The sequence below is a fragment of the Mucor velutinosus genome, assembly GCF_035048745.1.
Source record: "Mucor velutinosus strain NIH1002 chromosome Unknown tig00001553, whole genome shotgun sequence".
NCBI classification, from domain to species: Eukaryota; Fungi; Mucoromycota; class Mucoromycetes; order Mucorales; family Mucoraceae; genus Mucor; species Mucor velutinosus.
In genome coordinates, this window is record NW_027041930.1 from 749389 (window position 1) to 770504 (window position 21116).

General features: G+C 41.5%; 8 protein-coding genes across 8 annotated transcripts; 5 read left to right on the forward strand and 3 right to left on the reverse strand.

Annotated features, from left to right (window-relative positions):
- Positions 1-2004: 2004 nt before the first annotated feature.
- On the forward strand, positions 2005-4492 carry CWC21 (RNA-splicing factor; the record flags this gene model as incomplete). The annotated part of the gene is made up of 4 exons (XM_064826849.1): positions 2005-2915; positions 2972-3059; positions 3121-3221; positions 3289-4492. 4 exons carry the CDS (start codon positions 2005-2007, stop codon positions 4490-4492), a joined length of 2304 nt encoding a protein of 767 aa, XP_064675906.1.
- Positions 4493-4647: 155 nt separating this feature from the next.
- On the forward strand, positions 4648-6257 carry ATC70_007591 (uncharacterized protein; the record flags this gene model as incomplete). Its single annotated transcript, XM_064826850.1, has 6 exons — positions 4648-4803; positions 4922-4978; positions 5040-5175; positions 5230-5675; positions 5739-6071; positions 6123-6257. 6 exons carry the CDS (start codon positions 4648-4650, stop codon positions 6255-6257), a joined length of 1263 nt encoding a protein of 420 aa, XP_064675907.1.
- Positions 6258-6464: 207 nt separating this feature from the next.
- On the reverse strand, positions 6465-7576 carry CWC23 (U2-type spliceosomal complex subunit cwc23; the record flags this gene model as incomplete). The annotated part of the gene is made up of 4 exons (XM_064826851.1): positions 6465-6650; positions 6713-7335; positions 7389-7473; positions 7529-7576. The coding sequence occupies 4 exons, from the start codon at positions 7574-7576 to the stop codon at positions 6465-6467; spliced, it is 942 nt and encodes a 313-aa protein (XP_064675908.1).
- A 305-nt stretch (positions 7577-7881) lies between these two features.
- On the reverse strand, positions 7882-9165 carry ATC70_007593 (acidPPc domain-containing protein; the record flags this gene model as incomplete). The annotated part of the gene is made up of 1 exon (XM_064826852.1): positions 7882-9165. The coding sequence occupies one exon, from the start codon at positions 9163-9165 to the stop codon at positions 7882-7884; it is 1284 nt and encodes a 427-aa protein (XP_064675909.1).
- A 2386-nt stretch (positions 9166-11551) lies between these two features.
- On the reverse strand, positions 11552-12493 carry ATC70_007594 (uncharacterized protein; the record flags this gene model as incomplete). The annotated part of the gene is made up of 1 exon (XM_064826853.1): positions 11552-12493. The coding sequence occupies one exon, from the start codon at positions 12491-12493 to the stop codon at positions 11552-11554; it is 942 nt and encodes a 313-aa protein (XP_064675910.1).
- A 2735-nt stretch (positions 12494-15228) lies between these two features.
- On the forward strand, positions 15229-16048 carry LAP2_2 (Leucyl aminopeptidase yscIV; the record flags this gene model as incomplete). The annotated part of the gene is made up of 2 exons (XM_064826854.1): positions 15229-15328; positions 15393-16048. 2 exons carry the CDS (start codon positions 15229-15231, stop codon positions 16046-16048), a joined length of 756 nt encoding a protein of 251 aa, XP_064675911.1.
- A 255-nt stretch (positions 16049-16303) lies between these two features.
- Positions 16304-17169, forward strand: ATC70_007596 (Aldo_ket_red domain-containing protein; the record flags this gene model as incomplete). The annotated part of the gene is made up of 8 exons (XM_064826855.1): positions 16304-16378; positions 16440-16508; positions 16564-16628; positions 16682-16718; positions 16774-16815; positions 16876-16975; positions 17029-17090; positions 17152-17169. 8 exons carry the CDS (start codon positions 16304-16306, stop codon positions 17167-17169), a joined length of 468 nt encoding a protein of 155 aa, XP_064675912.1.
- A 160-nt stretch (positions 17170-17329) lies between these two features.
- On the forward strand, positions 17330-21066 carry PRE4 (Proteasome subunit beta type-7; the record flags this gene model as incomplete). The annotated part of the gene is made up of 4 exons (XM_064826856.1): positions 17330-18032; positions 18107-18296; positions 18354-18686; positions 18741-21066. The coding sequence occupies 4 exons, from the start codon at positions 17330-17332 to the stop codon at positions 21064-21066; spliced, it is 3552 nt and encodes a 1183-aa protein (XP_064675913.1).
- Between the last annotated feature and the right edge of the window lie 50 nt (positions 21067-21116).

The window sequence follows — 21116 nt, forward strand, 5'->3', positions numbered from 1 at the left end:
ACCACAATGAAGCAAGACATTACCAACAACGAGCAGTTTTGAATACAACGTTTCGCAACAACTCGTCTATCGATTTATTACTCGTAATTGCTTATAATCAACAGGTTCTTATAGGAAGCTCATTAATCAAAATTGCCTTGCTTCAAAACTTGATTTTGAATTATCTAAAATTTGAAGCTTCAATCGCGTAAACGTATTTTATATAATAGTAAGCATTGTTGCCAGTGTGGAATACATCCACTATGATCTGCATTCCGACAGTTCATCCAGTTACCAGATTTAGATATAAACTGTATGTACACTGGATTAGATGTACGATATCGATTTATGCTATAAGAAGATATGGACTTCAGATACGCGAGTACTATAAGATTCATACTATATAAGATATAGGCTATAGATGGCACCACGGACATGGATGGCGCTATAGGCTTATACTTGTATTCCTACATTGACTACGGATGTTTACCATATCTGGATAGGCACCAAGATTAATGCACTATGTGCTTGTTGTTTCAGATGTGCACTTTATGATCCACGCTATAAGACACATGCTTATATCCGTGATACTAGCTACCGATACTTTATGTACTACATACTTGTACTATATATGAGACATGCTATAGACGTGCCATATATCCAGATACATCCTAAAGATGTATGCTTAGCGATATACACTCAGATATGTACTATTGATATAGACTAAGGAGATTGTACCTATAGGATACATGCTACTAGATCGATTTTAATTATTCTTAAAGAAAGGATAGATCAGGGTACTTTGGATGAGAGTCTAATTATTCATCCAGGCAAAGCTAAATCATGATCAGCTTGCTGGAGTTGTCTTTTAGCATGATTAGACATTAGTTGATCTGAGTTGACTTATTTGTCAATCTAATTAATAGAACTTTTATCCATTGCTATAGTATATAAGAGGGATCATCTACCTGGCCAGTAGTAGAGATACTTCAGTTGTTTACTTTACAACTGTCAGTTTGATAATAAAACATACCTTTATCAAGTTGACTTTACTGTTTTTTTTTTATTCTTTTTTTCCGTGAATTTTAGTCTTATAAAGCCTCAAATTTTACAGCCAGTCCAAAATAAGTTTCTATGAAATTACAATGCGTATTAAGTGATACCATTCTTGATAGGTATCCCTCAGTTTCTATATAGAAAAGCCTGTTTTTCAGATATTTTGATGGTTTTCAAAGAAAAGCATACTGTATACTAGATCTGTACCAGCTTACCTGTAGCAATACTCGTTGTGTGAGATGCCCATCAAAGTATGGTATGCCCTAGTAGCCGCAAGGGCTTTCTTCTTCATTATTTTTATCAATTCGTTTAGCCCGATTATTGATGTGATAATCGTTGACCTTACAAGTGACCAATCTTGAATCATTACTGCTCAGATACATGAAGAGCAGGCACTTTCAGATGGCATTCAGACCTTGGGCATGAGCGTTAAAAACACTCTGGGAAAGAGACACAGAAACCATAAGCAGATTCAAAGCGTTCCTCCTTAGGCTTCCACCAATGTTTGCCCTTTAGTTGTGAGAATAAATGCCCGGAAGGTACCGTAGTTTTGGATTTTTGAGGATTCGTATGAGAAATGCCTCATAGTCATTTGGCTCAGATTTGATATTGGATCAATTGTGTGAATCGGTTCTCCAATCCTTTCAAATCTCAAGATACGATGCCATAGTTCCTAATAAAAGCGCCCCAGAGTCATCATCTTATGGAATACATTAATGATCTAACTAGTTGATAAGCCCGAATTGTTGGGCCAGGCCATGATATACTGTATATACGCTGCATAGGGGGAACGTCAATGCAAGATGAGCATTGAGAATCGACTGCTTTTCATACCCTGTGGCTTTTGGAACATCAAAGTGAATTTATTTTTCGACGTCAAAAATCTCTTCTTGCACTTTCACTTGCTTGATAGACACACATAGACAGACAGTACATACGCCTAATTCACTCTACACTACAACACATCAAATGTCTTTCCAGCTAAAGTCAAACACCAAAAATGCCCAGCTACTCAGCAGTGTCATTAGCTTGTACATGTCCAATGACAATTTGATCCATCAAAACCTCTCCTTTATTCTAGACATCATTGTCAATCACCGTCTCTTTCACGAATCTTCCAACGAGGAACCCAACGATGAATTGTCTGCTGTCTATAGAAAATGGACTGTCCGCTTGAACGCACTCTTGCAATCCAAGAATGCGGCTGCTCGTTGGTGCGGTATCACACTTGTCAGAACCACTTGTGAAAACTCTCATCATTTACTCGTTGCCAATGCAAAGACTTGGAGTGCACAACTGCTAGGCTTTGTAGGCAAAACAACAGAACCAGTTGCCATTCACCAGGAGTGCATAGAAACCCTCTCTTTCTTATTCTCATACACGATCGACAAACCCGAATTACAGAGAGAGATAGCCACACCCAACTTACAACGATACAACCAACTTTTACTTCAGTTGGGCCGCAAACAAGATCTACTAGCTACTGTTCTGTCTGCATTGACAGCCAACGTCAAATGCTTTCCCTCTACTGCTAGACACATTTCAGACCAATGCCTCCAATTGTGTTTATCATGCCTGGATGGATCAAGAGATCTGAATGACAAAACTCTCAAAGAAGCCAACAAATGTTTAGTGTCCTTGTATATTGCAGGCGGTAAATCCATGATGGCTGAACAGTGGAAAGACAGCATTTCTCGATTGATTGGATCTGTGCATGAATGCTTGAATAGACTCTTTGACACTATCGATGAAGAAACGCAAGAAGCCGAATTGCCAAAATCATATCCCTTCCTTCCAGTGTCAACAGACTACGTCGATGCTTTCCCCGTTTTGATCAAGCGTATTCAACTTGTTCAGGATTGTATTTCTACCTTTTTGACGTAAGCTTCATGTTGTTGGGAATTGGCTTGATACTAATTGAATCCATTCGATATAGAACATCTACTTCAATTGTGGTTGGTGTGCCTGTCGTTCATTTGGTTGATCTCATTTGCCGTATCTATAATGTATATGAAGGATCACTGGTAAAGTAACAAACCTGATGAGGCAAAACGATCTTTCAGCTGACATGAGTCACTTTGATAGATGAGAGACTATAAGGACAAGAGCGAATTCTACACACTGATGATGTGCCTTCCTTCCCTCCATTTGAGTACCAGCAAACTATTTACTAGTTTATTATATTGGTAACTAGCAGTTGATCCATTGTGTAAGATTTGTATTCTAACACACACACACACACACCTTACATAGCTCTGGTCAGGAGATGATGCGATACAGCAAGCTATTCGCTAGAATCTTACTTCGTCTGCTGAGCGAGCACAAGCAAAAGAGAGCACTCAAGGCCTCTGTCTACAAATTGATTGCACTGTGTTTAGAGAAATGCGGTTACGCCTTTGCTGAAAGTATCCACAAGCCTTTGATTGCCTCCATTTTAGAGGATTTACAGATCATTGAAAAGAAGGCTGCTGGATTTGCCACTACAAACAACCAACAAAAGAAATCGCACAAAAAGAGAAGAACAGATGTCACTAATTCGGATGCTCTAACCAACAAGCTTGTTGCTGCTGCCTCTACTCAAGTTCAAATTGCCGCTTTGCAAACGCTCGCTACATTATTAGAAGTATTCGGATTCGCCTTGGAGAACGGACAAAGATCTGCAGTGGACGGTACTGTGCTGAGCAGACTGATCCAAGTGATCCAGCCTACAGACATGTCGGATGAAGAAGTCATTCTTGTCAAAGCTGAGCTCTACCAATGCGTAATCTCATCTGTAACACATCCCATTGAAGCACAAGCCAGTATTCTGCCTCATGCATCTCGCCTTTTTTCTGCTGGTATCAATGATCAATCTCACCAGCTTCAAGTCATTTGTAAAAAGGGATTGAGTGTCTGCGATCTCATCATGCACTCTAGACTGCCTCCTGTTCAGCGTGTGTTGCCCAAGGCCTCCCCTACGGTGGTCGTTACAGCTCAAGAGTCGGTGGACGAGGAAGAAGAACAAGCAGAAGAGCCAAAGAAACAGGTTGCTGATGATATCATAGAGGAGGAAAAGAAGCCTGCTGCAGCCAATGTCCAGCAAGTAGTGGAGGAGAAGGAAGAGAAAGCAGCCCCCATTCAGCCTGTCAGTTTACCCATCACACCTGTCACTTTGCCCGCAGTGAGTGAGAAACCCCCCGTCAACGGAGCTAAAGAAAAGACGCCCACTGCCGAAATCAAGCCTGTAACATTAGAGCCAGTAGCAGTAGAAGAGGTAGAGATTGTTGAATCTGTCACCATCACGCCTCCTGTTGTTGCTGCTACTGCTGCTGTTGCTACTGCTGCATCTCCTAAAGCTGCTGCATCTCCTAAAGCTGCTGCATCATCCACAGTGGATTTGGATGATGACATGGACATGGACATGGACATGCCGATGATTGATATGGCAGGACCTGATAGTGATGAAGATGACGAATAAAATGTAACTTTTATGCCTTGGGTTGCATGTGGATGATGCTCGCTTATCCATCCAAGCGCCCATTTAATTTTTTTTTTTTAAAAAAAAACAATATAAATGTTGCAACACAAACAAAATTTTCCCCTCTTCTCTTTTTGTGTCCTTTTCCAAACAACATGTTACAAGCCTTCCTTGATTCCATCACAAAGCCATCAGAGCTCGCTGCCTTGTACAAATTCAAGTTTGCTCCCAAATCCCCTTCTGCCAGACGTCTCCAGCAGACATTAGCAAAGGACGCGTCCAAGAAACGCTGCTATGACTTTTTGAATATGGTAGGGAACATCTGCATGTTGGGCATTTTGTTTGTTTGCCATTTCAAGGGGATAACAAAGACCAACTTTTTTTTTTTTTTTTTTTTTTTTTTTTTTTTTTTTTTTATACATGTGCTAGACATCCAGAAGTTTCGCTGCTGTTATCCAAGAATTAGACGACCAACTAAGAGATGCTGTAAAAGTCGATACCACCAACTCGCTCTGAAATGAAACATTAACAGAACAATGTCTATTAGGTCTGCTTATTCTACCTCGTTCTGCGTGGTCTGGACACAATTGAAGATGACATGACTTTGGATCTGGACAGAAAGGTCGAATTGCTGAGATCGTTTGATCAGATTATTTATAAAAAGGGATGGACATTCAATGAAAGTAGGTATTGCATGTGTGCAGTAAGGGGAAATCCATGCTCAGATAAGCTTTTAGATGGCCCAAATGAAAAGGATCGTGCTTTATTGGTTCATTTCGACGTTGTTATCGATGAATTCTTGCGTCTCAAGCCTGAATTTCAAAGTGTGATTGCCAACATTACCAAATTGATGGGCAACGGTATGGCAGACTACGCTACTGGCGAGCATCGTGAAAATACCTCTGTCGCCACCATCAAGGACTTTGATCTCTATTGTCATTATGTTGCTGGTCTTGTTGGTTATGGTCTTTCGGACCTCTTTGCCGCTTCTGGCCTTGAATCGGAGGAGGTCGCAAAGGACAAGGCTTTGTCCAATTCAATGGGCCTCTTTTTACAAAAGACCAATATTATCCGTGATTATCGTGAGGATTTAGATGATGGCCGTCAGTTCTGGCCTCGTGAGATTTGGGGCAAATACGCTGACAAATTTAGTGATTTCATCCAGCCCGAAAACAAGTCAAAAGTAAGTGTTCATGCGCTTGGGATGTGGAAATATGCCTCGTTTAACAAAGTACGCCGGATTTAGGCACAATATTGTTTGAGTAATATGGTCTTGAATGTTCTGGATGATGTTCCTCAAGTGCTCACCTACCTCTCGAAACTCAGAAATCAATCCGTCTTCAACTTTTGTGCTATTCCTCAAGTCATGGCCATCTCTACACTCGCTTTAGTTTTCAACAACCTCGACATCTACCATCGCAACATCAAGATCCGTAAAGGAGAGGCTGTCAAGTTGATTTTGGATAGTACAGACATGGACAACGTCGTCGCCATCTTTAGACACTATGTTTTTGAGATTTCAAGAAAGAATGAGGCAACAGATCCCAACTTTATGGAAATTTCAATGGCCATTGGAAGAGTAAGTGTGTCGTGCTGTTTCATGAAACCGATATGCTGACAATATCTTTAGATTGAACAATGGATTGCTGCCAACTACAAACCTTCTCCCAAGGCCCTTCAAAAGGCACAACAGCCCAACCTCTTTTTACCTATCCTCCTGGGTCTCATTGGCGTTATCTTTATCAATTACTTCAAAAGCGCTTAAAACACATCATCATTTTTGTCATATAAAAAAACCCCCCCCCCCCCCTACAATGGAGTTCACCACTCTTTAAATTTACCAACAAACACAACACTAATATACATCTCATTTAGAAGCAAATTTGTTTTAATAGTAATACATTTATATGAAAATTGGGAATCTATGATAAAGGAAAATAATATACAGATCCATTGAAGGATATCGGGTTGATCAAGAAGCATGATTTTTAAAGTACTGGGTAAGATTTTCATACACCAAAAATGTGATGCAGGTACCAGGCAACACACGGAAGATGTTTGGTGCCAACCCTTTGTAGAATCCAATATATCCCTCTGCTTGCACTAGCTTCTTGCCACAATCAATCACACCAGTATAAGTGTCTCTCGTAGCACGATTCTACATGCATCCAGTTAATGATTACTCCATATGGACATATTTAAATGTTATCATCATTTTACCTGTAATCTACTCTTCAGCACCTGATAAGGATAAGTAACCACTGTAGCAGCGACCTTGGATGTGGATGCCATCAATAAATACTCAGTTTGACTCAATTGAGCATTCAATTCCTCTGTCGACGTAACCCCGTTCTTGTGTCTGATCTCGTTTCTCTTCTTTTTCATCTCTTCGTACACCATAAACTGAATAGCACCGTGAGAGACGCCAAACAATGCAGGCACAATGCCTCTGTATAACCCTCGAACACCTTCTTCCAAGTACAATCTCTTTAATCCGTCCAGCAAACCATTGTAGGCGTCAGGGGTATTATGTGTTGTAGTGCACATGCGAGTTTTGACAACCCACAATGGATTGGCCATCAAGGCTGTAAGTGCTCCTGCTTCGGCTGATGCTGTCAGATGCTGCACTGCGGATAGCTTGCCTTGGTCGTCCTTCTTCATGTATTTCTTGATCAAACTATACCAACCAAAGTAAAAACCCCAACTGAAGGTGGCTCCTGCCATGTTGGGTGTCACTCCTCTGTATAGACCTCTCCAAACGCCCTCGTCCTTCACAATTGCTTTAAATGATCGAATAGTGCCGCCAACAACAGGTCTTTTCTCGGAATAACGTGCAGAGTCGACTGAATATCTTTGTCAAGCTTGGTTTCCTCGACACATTGGCTGACTATCTTACCTTGGAATCGAATCTTGATAAGGTCCAGAGGATGCAACAAGGCTGTCGATACCATACCAGCACCAAAACCAGCCAACGCTTGGTCCTGTCAATTTGGTGTGAGTACGAGTCATACTACACAATGAGATACCTATCCTTACAGTGTGCGGAGACCCTGTGAATGATTTTGTACTGGGAGCAGTGGCCATATCAGTGTATTTGAAAGGAGGTGAAAAGAGAAAAGAAGGGTTTCAGCAGAAAAAAGAAAATGGAAAGATATATTAAGACTTTTTCTTTTTAGTGTAGGATTCAAAAATGTGGAGAAGTTCGAATGGTATAATGGTTGTGTAAAATTTAGACCTCCGGGGGGGGGGGTGAGGGGTATCCGCTACTACACTACAAGGTATCATGGGAAAAAAAAAAAAAAAAAAAAAAAAAAAAAAAAATAGTAAAGAATAGATATTTATTAAGTATTTACAAATGATAAAATAAGATGAGATTAGAGGTATACGTTCTAGCACAAGATGTTTTCGAGATTCATGTTCCGTTCTGTATGGCTGTAAGAAGTAGCAGTGTCCTCTTCTTGATGAACAACCTCTTGTGAATTGACTATGATTTTGGGTGGAGCGGGAGGAGGGACAATGGGCGACGGTGTGGGGCAGGACGAAGACGAAGAAGAAACATTGGCTGATTTGTTGAGTTTGATCACATCCATTGGTTTTAGGCCAGAAGATGGCAATGGTGTAACAGTCGACATACTCGTATTAACTGTTTTTGATCCGTCTATCTTCGATGTTGACATGGACCAAGAATCTTCTTCGTCTTCTTCCTCTTCCAACACTTCTACATCTTCCTCTGCTTTTGTTGGTTTAGTACCATCAGTGTCTGATGTTGCTGTTGCTTCTGATCGTGGCTGGGCGTTTAGTGGATGTGCAGAGAATTGATTTGTAAACTGATCTACTTCTGTGGGTAGCATCGAGTTGGACTTTTGTAGCTGATCTGGCAACGGCTGTGGATGATCTTCCTCTGTCAGTGTGGGAGCGTCTTCAATTACTTTTTTGAGATAGGTTATGTAGTCGATGGCGCTTTGAAGGATGGTCATCTTATGGAGATTCTCTCTGTCTGAGCAGGAAGGAATGAGATCTTTTAATTGAAGAATCTTGTCATTGATCCTTTCTCTTCTACGACGTTCAATTGCACTATGGGATACTTTTCTAGCCTGCTCTCTTTGATCCGCTGTGGAATTTGAAGTTGTGGACGACATCGAATTGTGTCGAATACCCAATGGAACTGGACTGAGTGGAGGAGCATTGCCTACTACCGGTGTAGGATGAAGTTGAGGAGATATTTGCATAGGATAAGGATAAAAGTTGAAAGTAGGCGCCAAGGTAGGCGGCGAGATTGCTGTTGTAGCTGCGGTCGTTGGTGTAGATGTTGGTGATTTAGGTAAAATTCTTTGAGCTGCTGGAGCTGTTGATGTTGCTGATGATGTAGCTGGAGCTGTTGTGGAGGATGTTGACGGTAAAGTAGGTGATAAGCTGGGGGAGATTGGAGGCTGTGATCCAACCGAGAGAAAGTATGGATGTTGATGATAGACAGGATAATAGGAAGGCATTAGATGTGGCGGCGGATACGGAATAAGCGGTGGAGGAAGAGCCACCTGCGTTGGATGTGATGGCGCAATTGTAACAGACTTCTTTCTCTTTTTATTAGGAGGAGGAGGAGGCATATTTGATATCGACAAAGAGGAAGAGGCAGAAGAAGAAGAAGAAGAAGAAGCAATGTTATTGTCTGACATGAATCCTAATGAATAAATGGTTCAAGAAATAAGCTTATGTGTGGACATGGAAAGAAAAAAAAGATTTCTCTGATTCATAAGAAAGGGGCCGAAATAAAAAGCTAAAAAAGAGAGATACAGTTTGAAAAAGAACATGAGGAAGAAACGTACAATATCAAATCCAATAGCATAGTAGAACTGAAGCAGCGTGGTATACAGACATCATGGAAATCCTGTCAATTTACCAATTACGATCGACAATGATAGAACGTGTTGTTGTGATTGGCGGAAATCTAGGTCTCGTGGGTGGATTACAAGATATATGAGAAGGTAATTCTCCAAAAATGTCTCCCTGAAAAATGATCTACAGATAATCAATGAGGTACACCGAGAGAAATACCCAGATCATGAAATAAAGTCGAGCTATAGTCTATATAGAACGCAAAGAAATGATAAATACATAAATGGAACATCTCACATTTCCTGATGATTTTTTTTTTGCTCTTAAGCATCTGAAATCAATATGAGTGAGGTTTTGGGCAATAAGATGCTGAATTCCCCATCGAGTGTTCAAATCCTCCATGTCACTCGAATTATTTTCCATTTTCATTGGTTTGTTTACATGTCAATAAATGAACCAGGCTCATTTTTGTTTGTGTTTTGTGGGGGGGGGGGGCAGTATTTACAATGGCTACAAGTGTTTGCATGGCTAAAGACGTGCTAAAGTAAGGGGTCAAAAATGCAAAAACTCGCTAGATTATACATGACGCATAAATGTATTGCTTAAACAAAGCACTGATTGTATTCCAAAAGCGTCCTCCGTGTATGAAAGTGAATGGCAATGCCACTAACCACCATCAGTAACGCCGTAAAACAAACTTTAGTATTTATAACGTTACATGGTAATTACAAGACAATACGCGTTATTAATTGTCCCAATTGAAAGTGCATCAGTTTTTAAAGCTAGCATTTGTACTTGTACAGTGTACTCAAATCAAATGGAATCTCCATGCCAGTTTGTTACTCATCGACCTAGATGCTGCTTCTCGCCTTTATATACAGCTCAAAAACCTTTTTTTACAAATCATGACACATGTAGCTTTCAGTAATGTTATCTATTCCAATTTATGATTGTTTTGAGGCAATTGTATCTCAAAGTGGCTAGCAAGGATTTCATCACATTGTCACTTTGAGTTATTTGAAAAGCAAGCCAAACATCTCTCTAGGCCTAACCAGCTAGATCAAACTGATAAAGCTTGGGCTTATCAAAACAAGTATTTCTTGAGCATATAATTACGCGTTATTACAGCTGCTTGTGTATATAACAGTAGCCGATCAATCTCGCTACGCTCAATGACGGCGTCGTCCTGCGGGCTCTGGCCAAAGTCATTTCAAATCAGAGACAATAGAAGTGTAGTATATCAAGTATATTTTAAACAATGACTATATTCGATTTGAAAATGGGATGAGCTTGATTTAAAAATCAGGAGTTGGGAGGCATTGGTCACCAGATTTTTTTATGCAGCATTTATGTTATATAAGACTTCTGGGTACACTACGTTTTCCGTCCGAATCGCATTTTCTAGCTGCAAAACTGTAATACCATTCACGGATGTTGCTCTTGAGATGGCGACACAGAGTTGCCCATGCGTGAATACAGGACTCTATGAGATCTACAGTGACTTTTTTGATAGGTTGTCATTGCAAAAGACACCTTTATAGGGAAAAATTCCCAATAAAACTAAAGAAAAAGATTCCAAGCTAATCTAATGTTCTTTCAAATTTATGATCCCCATTCAATCAGCATCGTAACCATCATTGTCATCGTCGTTGTCATCATCAGAAAGGCATTTGAACCAGCCAGCAACAGCAGCGACGCGCGCCAAAATCAGTTCAAGCTCAGTTTACTTTTTATGCTCAAGATTGGCCAAATATTGTTTTTTTGTCGACTTCTTTCATCTATTTTTTTTTTGCTATTCGACTGTATAAATTATCGTTATCATCCGATGCTTCGTTAAGCTTCCTTGAAGTGCTTTTCAAGGCGCATCCAATGGTACCAAGTAACATATATGTTTTGAATAAACTTGTTGAGTGATTAGGTAAAATACGAAATAAGGTTTTTAGTAAAAATATCCAGATTTTGCATATGAAAACCCCACAAAAGTGGTTTCAGGGGATGCTTTGGATCAATAGAAACATTTTGATTCAATATATACCATAATAAAAGCCTTCATTTTCAAGGTAAAAAATGCGATCGTTTAATTTCCAACGAAAACTTTTTTTTTTTTTTTTTTTGGATGATATTATTTTATTAGAATAGTAATTAGAAATAAAACAAATGCATCAAAGAGATGGACAAGTGTATGGAGACAAAGTGACTTGCCATATATAAATCTTGAATAATAAACTAATGGAAGAGTTGCCTAAGATTTGACAATCTTAACAGTTCTGTGCGGATGTGGCGACAGACTTGGATGGCATTAAAGGGGATGAGGTTGTAAAACTGTTGATAATGGTGTCTCCAGATAGTACGCATAATGGTGGCAAAGAGGTCATATATGGTAATGTGTAAGTCATAATTGTAGATATAATAATGCTTCAGTTTGAAGTGCATAATTGAGTTGTAGATAAGTTGTGGATCGGCGGTTTTGGGGTAGCTAAGGAACTCGTTGAAGGAGGAGTCCCAGACATCAAGTTTATGGACGCAACTGATGAGCAGGTGTTGAGCGTCTTCCACTTCATTGCAAAGGGTACAGCGGTCTGATGCGGCATGTTTAAGATTGCGTTGGGCCATTGCCAGTTGATTTGAGCTTTGTTTGTGGATCATTCTGTACCAAAGGTTGCGAGCTGAGTAGTGCATCGTGTTCTTGTAGAATGCCTTCCATTGCTGTTTGCTGAGTTGGTTACTGTAATGTCTACCGACATCGAGGTTGGCCATGTCTAGCATGACGAAACGGAGCTCTCTATTCGGCAGTTTGAAGATTGGGTGCTGTTGGTAGATCATGGATTCAACGAAAGGCAGGAAATCCATCTCACCGGCATTGTTGTGGTTGACAAAGCGTTGGAAGGAGATCTGATGGTTGGCTAGGGCACGACGAACTTTGTTCAAGGTGGTTGGTGTGGGGCATTCTGACCGAGGTCGAAACTGGAGGCTATGCTGAGCAAGGTCATATGCAAAGAAGTCGCGGATACAACTTCTCCTAACCGAATCTTTGGTCATGAATTCCAGGTCTGTTGTAACAGCAAAGGGGTTGAAGGCAGCAAGGAGGGGGAGACTCATGATGGTAGTGATTGTTGGGCGTCTATCCCAGTCTCTGTGAAGGCTGCAGATGTCCATGGCATTGAACATCGATAGGAATGGATGGAGACCATTCAGCGTATTCTTGTAGCGAGCAGATGGAAACAAGAGAGGCAGGGCATGATGAGCGACGTCGTTTGTGAGACGAAGTGCGTGAGTGAGCAGTTGATATGTGAAGCCAGGTAGGCGACCATGGTTACCGAGTAGTAAGACTCGTAGGTATCGAAACTGTAACGACTTTTGTTGTGCTCCAATGTCGATCAGGCCTAGCCCGCCTTGATCACGAGGTAGAAATTTCCAACGAAAACCATGAGGTACCCCTCATGCTTTTTGGTCGAATTTTGGCCATGTTTTTTTGATTCCTAAAAAGTCGAGCAAAGGTGCCAGAAAGTTACTGCCAAATGAGAGCAGTTATTTATTGTTACTCTGGCTGAATGAAGCGGCTTCTAGCACGAGAGATCACGGGTCAAATGCGCCTATATTTGGCTGTGCTATACACATTTTTGGATAGTGAGACGTGTTGCTGTTACGCTATCTGTCTATGAATGAATTGCCCTCATTGATACGGATGTCGAGTATTCTGGTAAAGCCAGACCGACAACTACAAGCCGCTCATAGAAGTTTATCAGAGTGCAAAAAAGTGAAATTTTAGTATATTATTGGGAAGGAATATAATGACCTTTTGGGTACTTGATATACTCTCACTGAAAATGTATAGAAATTTTAGGAATCTCACCAAGACATCATCAAGTAGCACTGCTTTCTTGCTTTTGAGATGAAGCAATTGAGCCAAACCCCAAACTCTATTGATAAAAACTTAAGTGAGGTTCTCAATGATTAATTATTTGAACCAGAAAGTTTTCTTCAAATCAGAAAATTAATAATTCAGGGGCAAGGTTTATTGCTGCTCAAATCGAGTGGCTCAAATAGGGAGCTGGTGCTTCAGTAATGTGCTTTGACAAGATGAGCAAGCTGCATATACCTACAGCACAATGATCTGAACGCCAATGTCAGCTTTACACTCACCTCTTCCACGCAAAAAGAATTTTTTTAGTACAGATCGCTTTGACCAGAGCATTGACGCTTATGCAATTCATTAAATTGTGTAACGTTCTTTCAACTCACACAACATTTGTAGCACACCATATATTCAATAAGCAACATTGTTTAATCACCCCATCAAGAAATGTTTGCGAAAAAGATTATTAGATTTTATATTGTAATCGACAGTTAGCGAAACAAGCGGAGCTCATCTCTTCATTGTTTATAACTCATTTGACATGAAAAAAGAGTTTTCTTGATGGAATGGAAATAGATTACGGAAGCACAAGACTAAGCATCTAGACTGCAATCTAGCTTGTGTTTTCTGCAATCTCTGCATAGACCCTTTTCTATCAATGATAGAGCTTTGTGATCCCTGTTCATATCGCAATCATCTGGAACCTTTTCTCCCCGATAAGCATAACAAAGAATGAAAAAAGACGCCTAAAAAATTTATCCATACTGATCTGCATCGATACAAGCGGCACCAGACCCCAACATTAGCCATTTCAAATCAAACATGTTGAAATACAAAGGGAAATATTTCGGAGGTTCGATGTTTCTATCAATAGTAAACAGGATTTTTATTTTAAGAAAACACCTTCATGACATGCTGTGATGATCAGAAACCAAAAGCAAAAGCTTTGTCTGCCAAGATTCATTCAGCCTTTTCATCTTGACGTAAAGCGACTATTGCTCTGCAATACATACGCTATGTTTCGTAATATGTTACCCTAAGCGATACATCATGTCTAGACACTTTGTGTTATTGATTAGCATCACCTAACTGACATGATATCACACCTAGTGATGGAAAGAGCTGTCTAGACTTTTGGATGGATCGCTTGAAAGGCAATACCACGTCATTATGTCGATCAATACGGATAGCTGCAAGAAACTGTTTTTATACGAAAAAGAAAGTGATCACGATAGTTTAATTTGGGAAATGGAGGGCTTTTTGTGCCTTGAACCAAATCCCAACACATGTTCATTAGCATCGTGCGATGATAGCCTTTTGCAAACAGGATGCCATACAATCTACATGATACAAAGCTATTGTACTTGCAAAAGAGACGTCTCTGTCTCGATGAGCACAATCTTGTTCAATAGGTGGATACTAGAACGACATGTTCAGCTTTTCTGTATGTTTGGCATGCTGAAAAAAAGATTTTTTTTCAGGTTGTCTAGATTTCTGCTTTGTTTTTTTTTTTTTTTTTTTTATAGACCAGCAGACATCAAATTATTGCTCATATTCGCCAAGAGTGTATCAAACACAACTTTTTGTCTAGATTGTTTGTGTCAAACTGTTATCAGTTGGAACTTTGTTTGTTTTCCAATTTAGCTTTGCAATGCATAGACTAGCAATGGAAATTTATGGTCGAGATATCTCTCTTTTTCTGATTTCATCAAAAGATAATTCTTTTTCGATTTACAACGGAGCAGAAGAATCATGGAAAAGGATGGTTTTAGATCCAATCGAATGAGCATAAGCTTCTTAGATGGATCATATGATTCGATGTGCACCTTTTAAGTGCCAGACATAAATTTCCTTAACAGACTTTTATCGCTTTCATCCGTACACTTCTCCGTTTGTAAAAACAAAAATTTATTGATTGCCATATAAAAAGGGCTATCAAAACGATCTTATTCTCCCTTTTTTTTTTATATATATATATTCAAATTACACTCGCTACATATCTTCATTTCTCCTTTAGTTTCTTATTACCAGAGCGTTTCTCATAAGAATGTCATTAACCGCACGCGCAATGGATGATCGCAGAATCAGTAGAAAGTTAACTGTCAACATCAACCAACATTCCATTAATGTCCGCCCTGTCATAAAAGGTAGCGAAAATGCTGATTTTGGATTCAAGGAATCACAGCATATTAACATGACCTTTGCGTTTAGGTGCATTTAAAGAGGCTGCCAATACATTGACCGAAGCCTACACCACCGATGCCATCATGGGATGGTGTATCCGTGGTTTAGAGCAAAAGAAGTACGATGAATTCTTGTACACTCTGTTCAAAAACATGATCAATGCCTCCTCTCTGCAAAGCCGTGATTTTGCTCTGCAGGTAGAAGGCTGTAAGGGTGTTTTGACTTGGACCAACAGCCCCAATGGCTCTTCATGGCCTCGTGTCTTGAGCACTGCAAAGCTTGCACGTTTGATCGGCTGGACATCCGCTTTACGCGCAGTTACAAAGGTTGGCCCTTCGTGCGACAAGATGAGACGAAAGATTATGATGGATCATCCCAAATTCATCACTATTGGTTATGTTGGTGTATTGCCTCATGAACAGCACAAGGGCTACGGTACCGCTCTTGTCAATCATGTACTCAGCAAGGCAGACGAAGCCAAACATCCCGTATATGTGGAGGCTGCTGATCCTGCCAGTGTCAAGTTCTTTGAGCAGTTTGGGTTCAAGGTGGAAGCCACTGTATTCATCGCCAACCACAACGAGCTTCCTGTTGCTCTCATGCTCCGTCTTCCTACCACGGCTGGATCTCCTGAACGTCTTCGCATTAGGCCCGGAAGACGTGATTCTGATAACTCCCTCTAAACTATCGCACTACTACACCTTATTAATCCCCTTGTATATCAACCATTCTTATTATCATTGTAAATACCTACACTTCCGTCTCGCTTGATTATATATAGATAGATAGATGGCTCCTTTCTCTTTACAGCTGAAAGCATTCAATAGCCTTTTTTCCCGTCAATAAACCCAATGTAAATAAAAGTTCTCAAGCATACAAATACGATTTTTCTCAGTTCCGATCCTTTTTCTTTGCGCTTTTACCAAATTTTCTGCCAAATGAGCGCACACAAACAGGTTGAACAGGAAGAGCTGGCGATAGGGACCGTTATATTCACAGCAGGAGATGCCAAAGTACGTAGTTGATTAGCATCCAAAGTAGGTACACAGAATTAACAGCCTATCATGTATACAGCAACAGGCTGATTGCTGGGACGACAGCGAGTTGATAGATCATTGGGATAGAACAGTGGAAGCCTATAGAGTAAACTGGCATAAACATCGTTCATGAATAGCATATTGAGCCATTGGTATTGTAGAGGCAATGTTTGGGTCAGAGCAAATCTTCAACAGTAGATCCGCCATATCATCAGAAAAAAATCAGGTAATCTCTTTCATCTGCAGACCCACCGCCCATATTCAAACCCTCGCAAACAGCCATAAAACAAAACAAGGACACATAGCTAAAAGCAAGGTAGCGTATAGCATTGCCTTATGTACGGGATTGTGCACCTAACATAGCCATACAGGCCTTACCGAGAAAGAAGATCTTACCAGCATCTAAACCCGCAGTAAGTAACATTGACATTTGTACACGGATTTGGAGAGGAAATTGATGCGAAAGCCTACAGCTGCGGAAAGACATTGATACAGCCATCCATGCGAATGATACTACCCATGTGCCACCACCCCCTCAGTTGCCCGCCATGCCTGGTGGATCTAATAATCAGGGTATGATGCTATTGAGAAACAAATGGAGCATCTCATGCTAAATCTCGATTTAGAGGATCTTTCCAATTTAATGATGGCCTGGTACTACTGTGGATACTACACAGGACTCTATCAAGTAAGCAAATGAATGATTGGTCTTTCTGAAACATGGCACTAACATTTAGCCTTTTCCAAAGGGGCAGCAGCAGCAATAGTAGCCGCAGCAACACCAACAGGATCAAGCTATGCCGCAGTCACCGAAAGGATGCTACCAGTGCTATCCAAGTTGCTTTTCGATTGATGGAAACTGTTTAAATAAAGATAAACTCGGAAGAGCTTTTCTTTTTTCTTCTCTTTTCCTTATAAACTTACTTTATGGGTAGTTCTGAACAAGTGATTGCTCCTCAAAAGGCAGCATCTGCTACCAACAGCAAGAACAACAATGAGATGGCAGGTCCTTCTAAACCCCAGTCTCAACAACAACAACAACAACAACAAGCAGCAACATCGGATGCTCCTGACAAAAAGCACAATAGACGACGAAATCATAGAGGCAAAAAGAAGAATCCCAATGTGTTGAATGCGACAGAGGCTGGTACTCCAAAAACCGAAGAATCCGCCCACACTACTACTGCTGAAAACGATGTAAAGAAGCCAGCCAGTAACAACAGCAATCGTAAGCGAAATAATAAAAAGTCAAAGGCGCCAGAGAATGCTTCGTCGCCATCCATGGCTCGCATCAGTAAGAATCGAGCTCAAGGTCGTTTGACTGAAGATCCTGAACCACTGGATAATAACACCAACAGCGATACAGCATCCACGGCAGCCTCTACATCTCAACATACCAACACTAGAAAGAGAAACAACAACAATAAATCACGCAAGAATACACCCAAATTACCACCTGGCAACCACGACATGGCCACTTTATTATCTCATGAATTAAAGACATCTAGCTACGAGTGTATGATTTGTATGGATGTGGTCAGGCCTGCTCACCATGTCTGGTCGTGCGATTGTTGCTGGGCAGTATTTCACTTGAATTGTGTGCAAACGTGGGCTGGTAGATCATTGAAAGGTAAGCTTTTGTGTGTGTGTGTGTGGTTAGGGAGCAAAGCAGACAGTGTCTGATATGCGTGTGCGTATCCATAGATACCTCTTCCAACAAGATGGTAACTGGTTGGAGATGTCCTGGCTGTCAAAATAACAGAACCGTCGTTCCCAAGGACTATCTCTGTTTTTGCGGCAAACAGCGTAATCCCGAAACTTCGAGATACAACACGCCTCATAGCTGCGACCAATTGTGCAAGAGACATAAATCATGTCCTCATGAATGTGTCTTGTAAGTGAGATGCTGAAGGATAAATTGAATGATAAATTGATTGACCCCATTGTATAGACCTTGTCATCCAGGTCCTTGCCCTCCTTGTAGCTTAATGGGTCCTGTCACAACCTGTTTCTGTGGCACAACTACTCGCCAAGCAAGATGCGTGGATACAGATTACTCGACAAAGGGATTTTCATGTGAAGAAGTATGTGATGAATTATTGGGTTGTGGAAAGCATCGATGTGAACAACCCTGTCATGCGGGCGTGTGTGCTCCTTGCCAAGTACAAGAAGTGCAATCATGTTACTGTGGACGTCATGAGAGAACCGCTCGTTGCGGCAGTGGCAAGCAGGTTCAACTGCGTGGCCATATCGGTCATTATAGCTGTGCAGAAAAGTGCGATACGTAAGTATACATTTATATCTTGGAGGAAATCTCTAGTATTCATATCCTTGTTAGGGCGTATGCATGTGGCCAACATCGCTGTCAAAAGTCCTGCCATCCATGCTCTGCCAATTCTCAAGTCTGTCCATTCGATCCCAATATCATCAACACCTGTCCCTGTGGAAGCCATACCGTGGTGGAATTACTGAACGGCAAGAACCGCGAATCCTGTACTGAACCTGTGCCAACCTGTGAATCCACCTGCAACAAAATATCTGAGTGTGGCCACCCTTGCCCTCAAAAGTGCCATTTGGGTGATTGTCCGCCCTGCCAAGTTGCTGTGGATGTGCCTTGTCGCTGCCAATCCAGCACCTTCAAAGACAATTGCGCCAACGTATGTGAAGCAACTGGCGGTGAGCCTCCTCTTTGTGATCGTATCTGTAAGTCCATGCGTAACTGTGCAAGACATCAGTGTGGTGTGGCATGCTGTCTTGCCATGAAGGTCAACGGTAAACGGAAGCCTGGGTACGAGTTTCTGCATGATTGCCCCGAAAAGTGTAATTTGTTGCTATCTTGCGGTAATCATCGCTGTCAAGATACTTGCCATAAGGGCAAGTGTCTTCCCTGTTTAGAGGCCACCTTTGATGAAGTCGCTTGTAACTGTGGTCGCACCCGTCTGGAACCTCCTGTGCGCTGTGGAACAAAGATGCCTCCTTGTCCTTATCCTTGCGTTCGTCCTAATCCCTGTGGCCATATCCGCTTCCTGAACCACAACTGCCATCCTGATGATGACCCTTGCCCTCCCTGTCCTGCTCTGGTCACTCGCCACTGTCTCTGCGGTAAAACTGAACTCAAGAACGTGCCTTGCTATCGTGAATCGCCTCGTTGCGGCAGACCTTGTGAAAAGCCCTTGAGTTGCGGTAAGCACGTCTGTCTCAAAACGTGCCATAGTGGACCATGTATCGCACAGGATGAAAGCTGTACACAGACGTGTGGTGGTGCCAGAGGAAGCTGCGGCCATCCCTGCCAGCAAAAATGCCACGACGGTACTCCATGCCCTGAAACTGAACCCTGTATCGCCAGAATCAAAGCAACTTGCAAGTGTGGACAAAATACCCTGGAAATCCCTTGCAATGCCACATCAGAATCCAGTGGATCAAAGAAGGATTTGGACTGCAATGATTTCTGTGCGAAGGTGCTGCGTAATCGACGTCTTGCGATGGCTTTTGACATTAAGCGCGATGATTTCAGCACACCCGCATCGCCTTCGCTATCAGCAACCTCCAACATAGATTCCAAAACACTCTCGTCTGACGATCTCGGCTACTACGACGACTCTTTGCGCGAGTTTTACATTGAAAATGCAGTGTGGTGTAGACATATGGAGAACTCAATGATTGAATTTGTGCAAGATACTGGCAAGAAGTCGTTCCATTGCAAGCCTATGCGCAGTGAATACCGCCGCTTTATTCACCGCTATGCTGTCCATTTCAATGTGGCTACTGAAGCCATCGACCAAGAACCTAAACGCTCCATCATCATGCGCAAGACACTTGGTCCCTGCAGAATTCCGCCCATTTTGCTCTCCAAGGCTGCTCGCAACCCTACTCTGAATCGCGCGCCTACTACAGTACAAGGCATTGAGGCTGATACAAGTGGTCGCTCAGCCAACAGACAACCTGTCAACGCACTGTACCTGTCCGACATGGCTTTTGGATTAACCAAACTGGAATTGGATGCTGACTTGACACCTCTTATCAAGATTGGCGATGACGCTATTCATTTTACTAGTAAATGGGTCAATGAAAATGATGCAGTCGTGATCCCATCCATCAGCGACTCGATATCCATGGATGAGAAGGAATCCATTATCTGGCAACTCAAGAAGCTTGTGAAATCAGCCTTTATCACAACAAATGGCAGTGCTGACAATAAAGCGGCTCGTGTGGATTGCTGTTGGGTCAATCAAAAGGGAGAAGTGACATGGAATGAAAAGCAATTATCAGCACCCAAGAAGGACGTTAGTCCATCATCAAGCACTTTTAACGGCAAGAATCGATTCGTCAATGCATATGATGCTCTCAAGACGGTGGATGATGATGGCTGGATGAAGGTGGGCGGTGACAATCCCTATAGACCTGCCAAGGACGCCTGGATTGAATCACCAAAGAAGAGTGCGAGTCCTTCTCTGACCCCTGATGTTGCTTCTTCCGATGCTTCTTTTTCGAATGATGCGGATCAAGCGTTGAGCCTTAGTAGCGAGGATGAGATTCAAAGAGTGGATGAAAAAGACAAACTAGTTGCATTGACTTCTACAAGCGGGGCTCTCAAACAAGATCAAGACACGGAAGATGACTCCAATATATCTGATGACTGGGAGACCCTTTTGGACGAAGAATAATACTTGCATAGAATATACCACCTATTACTCTGTTTCTCTTTTTCGCATAA